This window comes from Pristiophorus japonicus, chromosome 1 (assembly GCF_044704955.1).
Source record: "Pristiophorus japonicus isolate sPriJap1 chromosome 1, sPriJap1.hap1, whole genome shotgun sequence".
NCBI lineage: Eukaryota > Metazoa > Chordata > Chondrichthyes > Pristiophoridae > Pristiophorus > Pristiophorus japonicus.
The window spans coordinates 62,576,133-62,592,303 of record NC_091977.1 but is presented as its reverse complement, the minus strand read 5'-3'; the positions used below and the strand labels follow the sequence as shown (position 1 = coordinate 62,592,303).

The window sequence follows — 16,171 nt, the reverse complement described above, 5'->3', positions numbered from 1 at the left end:
GAGAGAGAGTGGGTGGGGGGGGGGAGAGAGAGAGTGGGTGGGGGGGGGAGAGAGAGAGTGGGTGGGGGGGGGAGGGAGAGAGTGGGTGGGGGGGGGAGGGAGTGAGTGGGTGGGGGGGGGAGGGAGAGAGTGGGTGGGGGGGGAGAGAGAGAGTGGGTGGGGGGGGGAGAGTGTGGGTGGGGGGGGGAGAGAGCGAGAGAGAGCGAGAGCGGGGGGGGGAGAGAGAGAGAGAGAGTGGGGGGGGGGAGAAGAGAGAGAGAGAGAGAGTGGGGGGGGGAAGAGAGAGTGGGGGGGGTGGAGAGAGAGTGGGGGGGGAGGGGAGGGGAGGGAGAGTGGGGGGGGAGGGGAGAGAGAGAGAGAGAGAGAGGGAGGGGGAGGGGAGAGAGGAGAGAGAGAGAGGGAGGGGGAGGGGAGAGAGAGAGAGGGAGAGAGAGAGAGAGAGAGAGAGAGAGGGGAGCAAGGGAGTGGGGGGGGGAAAGGGGAAAGGGAGAGGTCAGATCGGATCCAGTCCGGGAGTCGGGTCCAGTGGGGGGGGGGGGGGTGTCGGGTCGGGGAACAGGAGGTCGGGTCGGGTCAGTCGGGGGGCGGGGGGAAGAGAGAGGTGGAGCGGGTGTCGGGGCTGGTGGAGGGTCTGGTCGGCATGAGAGGGTGGGGGGAGAGGAGCGGGTGTCGGGTCGGGTGGGGGGGGAGCGGTTGTCGGGGGCGGGGAGCAGGAGCTGGCCATGGGAGGAGCCTTATCCACGCAGCCCCAGTGAGGCCATTCAGCCATTTTTTTTCTTGTGGAAACTTGGGCCCTAGATTCCTGCTTTTTCCCCATACCCTTTGATGCGTTTTGTGTCTAGAAATCTATCTATCTATCTCCTTTAAATATATTCAGTGACTTGGCCTCCACAGCGTTCTGTGGTAGAGAATTCCACATGTTAACCACCCTCTGAGTGAAAACATTTCTCCTCATCTCGGTCCTAAATTTCCTACCACGTATCCTGAGACTGACCCCTTGTTCTAGACTTTCCAGCCAGGGGAAACATCCTCCCCACATCCAGTCTGTCCAACCGCGTCAGAATTTTATACGTTTCAATGAGATCCCCTCTCATTCCTCTAAACTCTAATGAATACAGGCCTAGTCGACCCAATCTCTCCTCATACGACAGTCCTGCCATCCCGGGAATCAGTCTGGTGAACCTTTGCTGCACTCCCCCTATGGCAAGTATATCCTTTCTTGGGTAGGGAAACCAAAACTGCACACAGTACTCCAGGTGTGGTCTCACCAAGGCCCTGTATAACTGTAGTAAGACATCCTTGATCCTGTACTCAAATCCTCTTGCAGTGTCGGCCAACATACCATTTTCCTTCCTAACTGCTTGCTGCACCTGCATATTTGCTTTCAATGACTGGTGTATCTGCAAAAGGACAAGGACACCCAGGTCCATTTGTACATCGACATTTCCCAAGCTATCACCATTTAAATAATACTTTGTCCTTATAGTTTTCCTACCGAAGTGGATAACTTCACATTTATCCACGTTATACTGCATCTGCCATGTATTTGTCACTCACTCAACCTATCTAAATCGCCTTGCAGCGTCTTTGCATCCTCCTCACAACTCAGAATTCCACCTAGTTTTGTCATCAGCAAACTTGAAAATATTACATTTGATTCCCTCATCTAAATCACACATATTGTGAATAGCTGGGACCCAAGCTATTCATATCATTAAAGCTGCTTTTATACTCAGATTGGATTATTGGAGACTGGTGTTGATGCATTGGTTCCCTGTATTTACGCTAAATCTAGCTTTATAGACTTAGAGAAACATAGAAACATAGACATAGAAAATAGGTGCAGGAGTAGGCCATTCGGCCCTTCGAGCCTGCACCGCCATTCAATGAGTTCATGGCTGAACATGCAACTTCAGTACCCCATTCCTGCTTTCTCACCATACCCCTTGATTCCCCCTAATAGTAAGGACTACATCTAACTCCTTTTTGAATATATTTAGTGAATTGGCCTCAACAACTTTCTGTGGTAGAGAATTCCACAGGTTCACCACTCTCTGGGTGAATAAGTTTCTCCTCATCTTGGTCCTAAATGGCTTACCCCTTATCCTTAGACTGTGACCCCTGGTTCTGGACTTCCCCAACATTGGAAACATTCTTCCTGCATCTAACCTGTCTAAACCCATCAGAATTTTAAACGTTTCTATGCGACAACCTCTCATTCTTCTGAACTCCAGTGAATACAAGTCCAGTTGATCCAATCTTTCTTGATATGTCAGTCCCAGGAATCAATCTGGTGAACCTTCTATGTTTCGCTGCACTCCCTCAATAGCAAGAATATCCTTCCTCAAGTTAGGAGACCAAAACTGTACACAATACTCCAGGTGTGGCCTCACCAAGGCCCTGTACAACTGTAGTAACACTTCCCTGCCCCTGTACTCAAATCCCCTCGCTATGAAGGCCAACATGCCATTTGCTTTCTTATCTGCCTGCTGTACCTGCATGCCAACCTTCAATGACTGATGTACCATGACACCCAGGTCTCGTTGCACCTCCCCTTTTCCTAATCTGTCACCATTCAGATAATAGTCTGTCTCTCTGTTTTTACCACCAAAGTGGATAATTGGGTCTACATTGGGGCAAGGTACCATGTTTAGTTGTGTAAGCATTAGGAGCCAGTTTGTGATGTTGATGTCGTGGAATCCTACACAGTTGCCTGCATAAATTCATTTATATGGTGAGGGACGGTAATAGTTCCAGTGAGTCTTTTTCTTTTACATTTTTTCTAATTATACCTGTACATTAAAGAAAAAAGTTTACAAACTTTTGGAGCTTATGCATGGAAGACCTGATTTAATACTGGTTACAATTCTTGATAGAAGAGATGATGAGTTTGTAGCATTATGTGACCACCTAATTTGCAGTTCTAAAGGATTTAATGTTGTACTGTTTTATCTCTGCTGCAGTTAGTGGAAATGCATATCCATTAATTATAAGAGATAGCTGTCTGCAAAGAAGTGCAAGTGTAGTGTTTAGAGTTGCAGACAATAAAGTTACGGTTAGGATTGTATGAACATAAAATGCTGGAAATACTCAGCAGGTCAGGCACCATCTGTGGAGAGAGATGGTTGTTATGGGTGTATTCAATGAATGGTGGATTTATTCTATTAAGTTGCTTCAGCCCCATTTAGTTAACCACTTTGTTGTTGATTGCATTAAACAAGGTGGCACCACTTAATACTGGAGGCAGTGTATAGCATCAAAGAAGATAGTTAGCCTGCATCTCTGACAGCAAGCTAAATGTTTGCCAGTGGACTACAGTTTTTATTTTGGCTGTGGCAAGTTGAACAGTTGGTTCCTCACAGCTGCCTGGTAGAAGTTGGAAGGCAACTTTTCATTTTTTGTTCTATGCCTGACCATTCCCAGTCACTGAGCATTACAGTGGCCTTGGCAAAACTGCCTCCAAGTGCCTTTAACCTAGTAAACAAGGGTATGGAAGCACGGTGATTATATTGGTCAAGCAACCCGAGGTTATGAGCTCAATAAACTTGCTAACTTATGGACTAGCACGAGAAAAATGACTGAAACACTACCTGAACATTGTAAAAACCCAACTCACTAATGCCCATCAGGGAAGAGAACCTGCCACCCCTACTGGTCTACACGCAACTCCAGTCTCTCACTATATGATTGACTTTTAGTGCCCTCGGCACCTGGGGATGGGCAATAAATGCTGCCCTTCCAGTGTTACCCACATCTCGAACTTTTTTTAAATGGACAAAGTTAAACAGTATTTGCATGATGTCTTTAACATACAATTTTTGAAAATAAAGTAAAGAGTATCTCAGAAGGGAGAACAGTTCCTATGTGGCTGAATGCACTGCCCCAGTGGTGGGACAGAGGGGAAGTGGGATACACTGGAGGCCGGAGTCAGAAGACCATTGGGTGTGCGAGAGACAGTAAGTTACAGAGGTAGCATGGAGCAAAGCCATGGAGATATTTGAGGAGCGGAATGAAGATATTTAATTTAATTCATTGGGGACAGGGATCCAGTGGAGGTCCAAAGGATGGGAATGATGGATGTTCGGGGCTTAGTGCTAGACAAATTGGAGTTTATGGATCGTGTGCCAAAATGAAGGTATTGGAGTCATTGAGACTAGAGGTGACGAAAGCATGGAAATGACTTTTGGGGACAGAGATAGGCAATATTGTTGGGCTGAAAATAAGTGGTCTGGGTAATGGAGAGAATATGGGATTTGAAGCTCATCCTGGGGTCTCCACGTCAAGGAAGTCAAATTTGTGGCAAGCATTGAAAACCAAGGTTTTGGTCTTTCTGACGTCCAGCTGAAAGAAATTATAATTCATCCAAGAACAGTGATTTTAATGCCCCCCTTTACTTTAAACCATTGCTTCTGAAGGCGAGAGAGACCTACAGTATAAATGGTTCCGTGGCGTTAGAGGAACTTTCACTAGACTAGGTGGCTCGCATGACAAAATGCCAGTGATGCACGGTTTTGGTGGCCCTTCTATTGACCCTGATGCTGGCCATGATGAGGTTCTTTCTCAACCTGGCCTTGCCAGAAACGTATTGATTTTACCGCTGCTAGTTGTGCTATCCCTGACATCCCCCCCCGCCCCGAAATACTGGGAAAGGATTCACGGTGAATGATAATGCAATCATGGCTTTTGAAAACTAGTATATGGACAGTTCTGTCTGTTGCCGACTGCAGTGTAATAGAACAAAACAAAAAAACAACAAATTCAGCTGGGTTCCATAAAAGAAAGGGGGCATCAAACAACAAATGCAAAGTTGTGCATGCACTGTTTAGATGTTAATCCAATGCTTTAGATGGCAACCTATAATGAAAATTAAATATTTCTACAGCTTAGAAAGCTGAGCTTGGCAGGCAGAGTGGTTCTGCAATATAAATGCAACATTAATACTACCTCAACAACAATGAATTTTAAAAAGTGCTGATCAGCTTGAAAATCTGTCTGATATCACATCTATTGACCATATTGAACTTATTTAGCCTGTCTGTAAAGAAAAATCTCCTTATAGGCTGACATATTTTGTATTTCTTTTTAGCTGTAATTTTAAGTCAATTAAGATAGTGGATAGAGGGGTACAGTACAAATCAAGAGGTTCTATTCCTATATAAGCTGCTGATCAGATTCCAGCTGGAGTACTGTGTATTAATAATTGGAAGGATATTCTCCTTGAAAGGCACAAATGATGAAAGCCTAAACAATCGAGTGTGTCCTCTTTTGACAAGAGGAAACTTGTCAAGTGATCTCAATGAAGATTTCAAGATTGTAAAGGATATTGACGCTGGATTAGTATTAATGGTGTGTTTCTACAACATCTAGTCATGCGGCCATAGAATGAACTAAAATAATTTATACAGTAATGAATGGTATGGAACACTGAAACAAATTGTTGGAGTTCGAAGGATGAGGGGTGATCTTATAGAAATATTTAAAACAATGAAAGGGATAGACAGGATTGAGGCAGAGAGGTTGTTTCCACTGGTCGGGGAGACTAGAACTAGGGGGCACAGCCTCAAAATACGGGGGAGCCAATTTAAAACCGAGTTGAGAAGGAATTTCTTCTCCTAGAGGGTTGTGAATCTGTGGAATTCTCTGCCCAAGGAAGCAGTTGAGGCTAGCTCATTGAATATATTCAAATCACAGATAGATAGATTTTTAACCAATAAGGGAATTAAGGGTTATGGGGAGCGGGCGGGTAAGTGGAGCTGAGTCCACGGCCAGATCAGCCATGATCTTGTTGAATGGCGGAGCAGGCTCGAAGGGCCGAATGGCCTACTCCTGCACCTATTTTCTATGTTTCTAAATCATCAATAACTTAAAACAGTTTGGAATGTTAGGTTTTCCAGAATTGAATAAAAATTATGAACATTTTTGATCTTCTAAATAAAACTGCATTCCTAGAACATCATCGATACTATATTAAATATGCCTACATGGACTGTGAATGAGAGTGAATCCGAATGTTTTTCAACAGGGATTTAAGTGTTTAGGTGCCCGTTCACTGCATTATTGTATCATCGAGTATTGTTTATGTCAGTTACCATTTAACTAGATGACTGCAGGCTATAAGGATATTAGCCCATCCATTATATTTTGTTGGAATGCTGCCAATGTGTTGCGAGGTTTGTTTTATGTAAGTAGTAAGCCAAGGAAGGATTTCAGCCTGTCTGTATTGTCGCATAAACATAGGATAGCAGTTATATACTGGGCAGCTGAGTTAAAGACAGAACATGGTAAAACTGAGCATGTTTGACGAGTGCTGGCAGGTGCTTTTACTTGCTGGACACATTGCCTTTGAAAACACGGACAATGCAGTGTGTCCATGGATGTTTTATATTATCAAGGTCATATTCCATATGATCATTCTTTGATTTGTTTCTTTGACTACAGTAAGCATTTGCTGCAGTATAAATTTTGTGCAATGAATTACTATTCATTCCCAATGCCTAGAAGAGCCTTGCCCGTTAGCAGCGTTTGTGTTCCTGAGATGAAAAACTGCTTCTGTTTTCCATGTACAGTTCTTCTGCAGCACGGAGCTGATCCCAACATTCGGAACACCGATGGAAAGACTGCTCAAGACCTGGCAGATCCTTCTGCAAAAGCTGTACTGACAGGTAAAGACGAGTTTGATCTCACCAATGTGCTTTTGCTGAGTTCTTGTGTTGTCTTTTCTCCCCCGCCCCCCTCCCCCTAACCCCCGACAGATCTTACTGCTTCGATTATATTAATGGCAATTTGTAAGCTGTTATCCTGTTCTTAGTAACACATACAGTCAATAGTAAACATTAATTGCTGTGGTCTAATTGCTATAGATTGCTCCTTGTTAAAACATCATAGCATTAGTAAGAAATGCCATTCATATTCAATGCATTTTATTTTCTTGAGGCAAAATATATCTTATTTTTCCAAAGCTGATTGTCCAAGAACTTCACTCTTGAGCTAGTGGTGTGATTTTTCTATTTGTGTAAATCAAATTGCAACATAGAAACAGTGGAAAGCCATTTCAAGCTTGTGCCGCCATTCTATTAGATCATGGCTGATCTGTACCTCAACTATATATAACTGCCGTTGATCCATATCCCTTGATGCCAATGTTCCTGTTAAGCTGCGTGGTTGCACAGCACTCTGGACATCCCGTACAGGTTGCGTGCCCACTTATGGGGGGGGAAGAGAGAGAGAGAGAGACGGGGGGTGGGGGGGGGGTGGAGAAGAGAGAGAGAGAGATGGGTGGGGGGGTGGGGTGGAGGAGAAGAGAGGAAGACGGGGGGTGGGGGGGGAGAAGAGAGAGAGATGGGGGGTGGGGGGGGGGAGGAGAAGAGAGAGAGAGAGACGGGGGGTTGGGGGGGGGGAGGAGAAGAGAGAGAGAGACGGGGGGTTGGGGGGGGTAGGAGAAGAGAGAGAGAGAGACGGGGGATGGGGGGGGGGGAGAAGAGAGAGAGAGACGGGGGTTGGGGGGGGAGGAGGAGAAGAGAGAGAGAGAGAGAGAGAAACATAGAAACATAGAAAATAGGTGCAGGAGTAGGCCATTCGGCCCTTCTAGCCTGCACCGCCATTCAATGAGTTCATGGCTGAACATTCAACTTCAGTACCCCATTCCTGCTTTCTCGCCATACCCCTTGATCCCCCTAGCAGTAAGGACCTCATCTAACTCCTTTTTGAATATATTTAGTGAATTGGCCTCAACAACTTTCTGTGGTAGAGAATTCCACAGGTTCACCACTCTCTGGGTGAAGAAGTTCCTCCGCATCTCGGTCCTAAATGGCTTACCCCTTATCCTTAGACTGTGACCCCTGGTTCTGGACTTCCCCAACATTGGGAACATTCTTCCTGCATCTAACCTGTCTAACCCCGTCAGAATTTTATATGTTTCTATGAGGTCCCCTCTCATTCTTCTGAACTCCAGTGAATACAAGCCCAGTTGATCCAGTCTTTCTTGATAGGTCAGTCCCGCCATCCCGGGAATCAGTCTGGTGAACCTTCGCTGCACTCCCTCAATAGCAAGAATGTCCTTCCTCAGGTTAGGAGACCAAAACTGTACACAATACTCCAGGTGTGGCCTCACCAATGCCCTGTACAACTGTAGCAACACCTCCCTGCCCCTGTACTCCAATCCCCTTGCTATGAAGGCCAACATGCCATTTGCTTTCTTAACCGCCTGCTGCACCTGCATGCCAACCTTCAATGACTGATGTACCATGACACCCAGGTCTCTTTGCACCTCCCCTTTTCCTAATCTGTCACCATTCAGATAATAGTCTGTCTCTCTGTTTTTACCACCAAAGTGGATAACCTCACATTTATCCACATTATACTTCATCTGCCATGCATTTGCCCACTCACCTAACCTATCCAAGTCGCTCTGCAGCCTCACAGCATCCTCCTCGCAGCTCACACTGCCACCCAACTTAGTGTCATCCGCAAATTTGGAGATACTACATTTAATCCCCTCATCTAAATCATTAATGTACAGTGTAAACAGCTGGGGCCCCAGCACAGAACCTTGCGGTACCCCACTAGTCACTGCCTGCCATTCTGAAAAGTACCCATTTACTCCTACTCTTTGCTTCCTGTCTGACAACCAGTTCTCAATCCATGTCAGTACACTACCCCCAATCCCATGTGCTCTAACTTTGCACATCAATCTCTTGTGTGGGACCTTGTCGAACGCCTTCTGAAAGTCCAAATATACCACATCAACTGGTTCTCCCTTATCCACTCTACTGAAAACATCCTCAAAAAATTCCAGAAGATTTGTCAAGCATGATTTCCCTTTCACAAATCCATGCTGACTTGGACCCATCATGTCACCTCTTTCCAAATGCACTGCTATGACATCCTTAATAATTGATTCCATCATTTTACCCACTACCGATGTCAGGCTGACCGGTCTATAATTCCCTGTTTTCTCTCTCCCTCCTTTTTTAAAAAGTGGGGTTACATTGGCTACCCTCCACTCCATAGGAACTGATCCAGAGTCAATGGAATGTTGGAAAATGACTGTCAACGCATCCACTATTTCCAAGGCCACCTCCTTAAGTACTCTGGGATACAGTCCATCAGGCCCTGGGGATTTATCGGCCTTCAATCCCATCAATTTCCCCAACACAATTTCCCGGCTAATAAGGATTTCCCTCAGTTCCTCCTCCTTACTAGACCCCCCGACCCCTTTTATAACCGGAAGGTTGTTCGTGTCCTCCTTCGTGAATACCGAACCAAAGTACTTGTTCAATTGGTCCGCCATTTCTTTGTTCCCCGTTATGACTTCCCTGATTCTGACTGCAGGGGACCTACATTTGTCTTTACTAACCTTTTTCTCTTTACATATCTATAGAAACTTTTGCAATCCGTCTTAATGTTCCCTGCAAGCTTCTTCTCATACTCCATTTTCCCTGCCCTAATCAAACCCTTTGTCCTCCTCTGCTGAGTTCTAAATTTCTCCCAGTCCCCAGGTTCGCTGCTATTTCTGGCCAATTTGTATGCCACTTCCTTGGCTTTAATACTATCCCTGATTTCCCTTGATAGCCTCGGTTGAGCCACCTTCCCTTTTTTATTTCTATGCCAGACAGGAATGTACAATTGTTGTAGTTCATCCATGCGGTCTCTAAATGTCTGCCATTGCCCATCCACAGTCAACCCCTTAAGTATCATTCGCCAATCCATCTCAGCCAATTCACGCCTCATACCTTCAAAGACGGAGGGTGGGGGGGAGGAGAAGAGAGAGAGCGAGTCGGGGGTGGGGGGGGAGGAGGAGAAGAGAGAGAGAGACGGGGGGTGGGGGGGAAGGAGAAGAGAGAGAGAGAGACGGGGGGAGGAGAAGAGAGTGACGGGGGGTGGGGGGGAGAAGAAGAGAGAGAGAGAGAGACGGGGGGTGGGGGGGGGAGGAGGGAGGAGAAGAGAGAGAGAGAGACGGGGGGTGGGGCGTGGAGAAGAGAGAGAGAGACGGGTGGGAGGGAGAGGAGAAGAGAGAGAGAGACGGGGGTGGGGGGGGGAGGATAAGAGACGTGGGGGGGGGGAGAAGAGACGTGGGGGGGGGGGAGAAGAGACGTGGGGGGGGGAGAAGAGACAGGGGGGGGGAGAGAAGAGACGTGGGGGGGGGGAGAAGAGACGTGGGGGGGGAAGAGACGTGGGGGGGGGGGAGAAGAGACGTGGGGGGGGGGGAGAAGAGACGTGGGGGGGAGGAGAAGAGACGGGGGTGGGGGGGGGGAGGAGAAGAGACGGGGGTGGGGGGGGGGAGGAGAAGAGACGGGGGTGGGGGGGGAGGAGAAGAGACACGAGACGGGAGGGGGGAGGAGAAGAGACGGGGGCGGGGGGGGGAGAGAGAGAGACGGGGGCGGAGGGGGGAGAGAGAGAGACGGGGGCGGAGGGGGGAGAGAGCGAGACGGGGGCGGAGGGGGGAGAGAGCGAGACGGGGGCGGAGGGGGAAGAGAGCGAGACGGGGGCGGAGGGGGGAGAGAGCGAGACGGGGGCGGAGGGGGGAGAGAGCGAGACGGGGGCGGAGGGGGGAGAGAGCGAGACGGGGGCGGAGGGGGGAGAGAGCGAGACGGGGGCGGAGGGGGAGAGAGCGAGACGGGGGGAGGGGGGAGAGAGCGAGACGGGGGCGGAGGGGGGAGAGAGCGAGACGGGGGCGGAGGGGGAGAGAGCGAGACGGGGGCGGAGGGGGGAGAGAGCGAGACGGGGGCGGAGGGGGGAGAGAGCGAGACGGGGGCGGAGGGGGAGAGAGCGAGACGGGGGCGGAGGGGGGAGAGAGCGAGACGGGGGCGGAGGGGGGAGAGAGCGAGACGGGGGCGGAGGGGGGAGAGAGCGAGACGGGGGCGGAGGGGGGAGAGAGCGAGACGGGGGCGGAGGGGGGAGCGAGACGGGGGCGGAGGGGGGAGAGAGCGAGACGGGGGCGGAGGGGGGAGAGAGCGAGACGGGGGCGGAGGGGGGAGAGAGCGAGAGACGAGGGCGGGGGGCGGAGAGAGAGAGAGAGAGGGGCGGGGGGGCAGAGAGAGACGGGGGCGCGGGGGAGCAGAGAGAGAGAGAGACGAGAGGGGGGTGAGGGAGGGAGAAAGAGACGGGGGGCGGAGGGAGGGAGAGAGAGACGGGGGTTGGGGGGAGAGAGAGACGGCGGGGGGGGAGGGAGGGGGGAGAGAGAGACGGGGGGGGAGGGGAGGGAGGGGGAGAGAGAGACGGGGGGGAGGGGAGGGAGGGGGAGAGAGAGACGGGGGGGAGGGGAGGGAGGGGGAGAGAGAGACGGGGGGGGGAGGGAGGGGAGGGAGGGGGAGAGAGAGACGGGGGGGGGAGGGAGCGGAGGGGGGGGAGAGAGAGACGGGGGGGGAGGGAGCGGAGGGGTGGGAGGGAGAGAGAGACGGGGGGGGAGAGAGAGACGGGGGGGGGGGAGGGAGAGAGAGAGAGGCGGGGGGGGCGGGAGGGAGAGAGAGAGAGGCGGGGGGGGCGGGAGGGAGAGAGAGGCGGGGGGGGCAGGGAGGAGAGAGGTGGGGGAAGAGAGAGGCGGGGGGGGGAGGTGAGGAGACTGGGCCTGCAGCAGGTGGCAAGAACACCAATGCGAGGGGAAAACCTGCTTGACCTCGTCCTCGCCAATCTACCTGTCGCAGATGCATCTGTCTATGACTGCATCAGTAACAGCGACCACCGCACAGTCATTATGGAGACGAAGTCCCGTCTTCACACCGGGGACACCATCCATCTTGTTATGTGGCACTACCACTGTGCTAAATGGGATAGATTCAGAACAGATCTAGCAGCTCAAAATTGGGCATCCATGAGGCACTGTGGGCCATCAGCAGCAGCAGAATTTTATTCCACCATCATCTGTAACCTCATGGCCTGGCATGTCCCTCACTCTACCATTACCATTAAGCCAGGGGACCAACCCTAGTTCAATGAAGAGTGTAAAAGAGCATGTCAGGAACAGCACCAGGTGTATCTAAAAATGAGCTGCCAACCTGGGGAAGCTGCAACATGCGACTACATGCACGCTAAAAAGCAGAAGCAGCATGTTCTAGACAAGGCTAAGCGATCCCACAACCAACGATGAGGTTAAAGCTCTAGTCCTGACACATCCAGTCGTGAATGGTGGTGGACCATTAACCAACTAACGGGGACATAACATAAGAACATAAGAAATAGGAGCAGAAGTAGGCAATTTGGCTCCTCGAGCCTGCTCCGCCGAGCTACAGTACGTGGACGATGCCTGCGTCTGTGCACATAGAGGCTGAACTCCAGGACATAGTCGATGTTTTTACTGAGGCGTACGAAAGCATGAGCCTTACGCTAAACATCCTAAGACAAAGGTCCTCCACCAGCCTGTCCTCGCCGCACAGCACTGTCCCCTCCCCCCAGTCATCAAGATCCACGGCGCGGCCCATGGACAATGTGGACCATTTCCCATACCTCGGGAGCCTCTTATCAACAAGAGCAGGCATTGACAATGAGATTCAACACCGCCGCCAGTGCAGCCTTTGGCCGCCTGAGGGAAAGAGTGAAGACTAGACCCTCAAAACTGCCACCAAGCTCATGGTCTACAGGGCTGTAGTAATACCCGCCCTCAGAGACATGGACCATGAACAGCAGACTCCTCAAGTCGCTGGAGAGATACCACCAACGATATCTCCGCAAGATCCTACAAGTCCCCTGGGAGGAGAGATGCACCAACATTAGCGTCCTCGGCCAGGCCAACATCCCCAGCATTGAAGCACTGACCACACTTGATCAGCTCTGCTGGGCAGGCCACATTGTTCGCATGCCTGTCACAAGACTCCCAAAGCAAGCGCTCTACTCTGAACTCCTTCACGGCAAACGAGCCAAAGGTGGGCAGAGGAAACGTTTCAAGGACACCCTCAAAAACCTCCCTGATAAAGTGCAACCTCCCCACTGACACCTGGGAGTCCCTGGCCAGAGACCGCCCTAACTGGAGGAACTGCATCCAGGAGGGCGCTGATCACCTCGAGTCTCATCGCCGAGAATATGCAGAAAACAAGCGCAGGCAGCGGTAAGAGCGTGCGGCAAACCAGTCCCACCCACCCCTTCCCTCAACGACTATCTGCCCCACCTGTGACAGAGACTGTGGTTCTCGTATTGGACCGTACAGCCACCTTAAAACTCATGTTAAGAGTGGAAGCAAGTCCTCGATTCCGAGGGACTGCCTATGATGATGATGATGGCTGATCTGATCCTGGTCTCAACACCAGGATCAGATCAGCCATGATCAGAGGAGACGCCATGAATATCCCCATCCTCAATGATGGCGGAGCCCAGCGCGTGAGTGCAAAGGACAAGGCTGAAGTGTTCACAACCATTTATAGTCAGAAGTGCCGAGTGACTGATCCATATCGGCCTCCTCCTGAGGTCCCAAACATCTCAGAAGCCAGTCTTCAGCCAACTCGATTCACTCCACATGATATCAAGAAACGGCTGAGCGCACTGAATACAGCAACAGCTATGGGCCCCGACAACATCCCGGCTGTTGTGCTGAAGACTGGTGCTCCAGAATTAGCCGCGTCTCTAGCCAAGCTGTTCCAGTATAGCTACAATACTGGTATCTATCTAACAATGTGGGAAACTGCCCAGGTATGTCCTGTCCACAAAAAGCAGAACAAATCCAATCCGACCAATTACTGCCTAATCAGTCTACTTTCAATCATCAGCAAAGTTATGGAAGGCGTAGTTAACAGTGCTATCAAGCAGCACTTACTCACCAATAACCTGCTCGACGATACCCAGTTTGGGTTCAGCCAGGACCACTGGGCTCCAGGCCTCATTACAGTCCAAACATGGGCAAAAGAGCTGAATTCCAGAGGTGAGGTGAGCGTGACTTCCCTTGACATCAAGACAGCATTTGACCGAGTGTAGCATCAAGGAGCTCTAATAAAACTGAGGTTAATGGGAATCGGGAAAACTCTCCACTGGCTGGAGTCATACCTAGAACAACAGAAGATGGTTGTGGTAGTTGGAGGTCAATCATCACAGTCCCAGGACATCGCTGCAGAAGTTCCTCAGGGCAGTGTCCTAGGCCCAACCATCTTTAGCTGCTTCATCAATAACCTTCCCTCCATCATAAGGTCAGAAGTGAGGATGTTCGGTTCGCTGATGATTGCACAGTATTCCGTGCCATTCGCAACTCCTCAGATAATGGAGCAGTCCATGCCCGGATGCAGAAAGATCTGGATGACATTCAGGCTTGGGCTGATAAGTGGCAATTAACATTCATGCCAAACAAGTGCCAGGCAGTGACTATCTCCAACAAGCGAGGGTCTAACCACCGCCCCATAACATTCAAAGGCATTACCATTGCCGAATCGCCCATCAACATCCTGGGGATTACCATTGACCAGAAACTTAACTGGACCAGCCACATAAATACTGTGGCAACAAGAGCAGGTCAGAGGCTGGGTATTCTGCAGCGAGTGACTCGCCTCCTGACTCCCCAAAGCCTTTCCACCACCTACAAGGCACAAGTCAGGAGTGTGATGAAATACTCTCCACTTGCCTGGATGAGTGTAACTCCAACAACACTCAAGAAGCTCGACACCATCCAGAACAAAGCAGCCCACATGATTGGCACCCCATCCACCACCACATGATGCACTGCAGCAACTCGCCAAGGCTTCTTCGGCAGCACCTCCCTGCGACCTCTACCACCTAGAAGGACAAGGGCAGCATGGGAACACCACCACCTCCACCTTCCGCTCCAAGTCACATGCCATGACTTGGAAATATATCACCGTTCCTTCATCGTCACGGGGTCAAAATCCTGGAACTCCCTCGGTACAGCACTGTGGGAGTACCTTCACCACACAGACTGCAGCAGTTCAAGAAGGCGGCTCACCACCATCTTCTCGAGCAATTAGGGATGGGCAACAAATGCTGGCCTTGCCAGCAACACCCACATCCCATGAACGAATAAAAAAAAATGTAGGATTTGTTTGTAATCCTGTATAGATATTTAAAAGTCTTACAAAAAATTACATGGCTTGGACTGTCCGGGTCAGAGTTGAATGGCTCTACGACTTTTCTCCATGCTCACTCCTCCTTTCTCTTCTCTAATCTTGCTCTTTGCTCCCTCTCTTTTCTCGCTCTCCTCTCCACTTTTCTCGCTCTTTTCTCCCTCTCCGCCGCTTCTTTCGCCCTCTCCCTCCCTCTCCCTCTCCCTCTCCCTCTCCCTCGCCCTCGCCCTCGCCCTCGCCCTCGCCCTTGCCCACGCCCTCTCCCCTCCTTTTGCACTTGCACTTGTATCCCCCCCTGCAAAAAGCATGGAGGCAGTGGTTCAGATGAAAAAAACCTGATAGATTCTAGTATCTGTCCAAGCGCTATTGGGAGAGAAACATGCTTCCACATCAGGTACCTGTCTCAGCTTTGAGCTCCCAGCGCCCCCTACTGTTCTTGTACTGCTCAGTGACTTACTATTCTGTTATGATTCTTGAGAATTAGCTGAATGATGTAGTTGGATTAGCCAGCGATCCTCTAATCTGTTTACAGCTTTCACTGTACAGGGTAGTGGAAAAAAGGATGCTAACTACAATATATTTATTGGACTCGTTAAGCTTGGATAAATCTTTTGCTGGCCATTGTGTTCAAATCCCTGTTTAGGTTTGGTGTTTTCAGGCTTTATCATGTAGTACAATTTTGTAACTTAACTTAATGCTTGCAATTTACTGCTCTTGTGACACCCTTATTTACTCCAGCATTGTGTCACATTTGAATATTAAGCATAGCTTAATAAGCTAAAATAACGCTGATGTTTAGTTCCTTTCTCAATTCCTGAGATAATGAAGCAGTCCATGTCCGCATGCAACAAAGCCTGGACAGCTAGCTCCCAGGCTTGGGCTGATAAGTGGCAAGTAACATTTGTGTCACACAAGTGCCAGGCAATGACCATGTCCAACATGGCGAATCTTCCCAACTCCCCTTGACATTCAATGGCATTACCATCACCAAATCCTCCACCATCAACATCCTGGGAATATCATTGACCAGAAACTGCTGCAGCTGCAACAACAACTCGACACCATCCATGACAAAGCTAGTCCACTTGATTGACAGCCCATCCATTTCCTTAAGCAGCCACTCCCTCCACCATGGGTGCACGTGGCTGCAATGTTACTATCTACAGAATGTATTGCAG

At 49.9% G+C, this 16,171-nt stretch overlaps 1 protein-coding gene across 3 annotated transcripts in view; it reads left to right on the top strand.

Moving 5' to 3' along the window:
• The window catches only part of tnksa (tankyrase, TRF1-interacting ankyrin-related ADP-ribose polymerase a), a 196,269-nt gene that overhangs the window by 54,298 nt on the left and 125,800 nt on the right, over window positions 1-16,171 (top strand). For all 3 annotated transcript variants that reach the window (XR_011593293.1, XM_070880229.1, XM_070880222.1), the window contains exon 3: window positions 6,567-6,662. Coding sequence is in view for 2 of the 3 variants with exons in the window: in XM_070880229.1 (XP_070736330.1) it covers window positions 6,567-6,662 (96 nt within the window). In the remaining variant the exon portion in view is untranslated. The remainder of the gene's footprint in view (window positions 1-6,566; window positions 6,663-16,171) is intronic.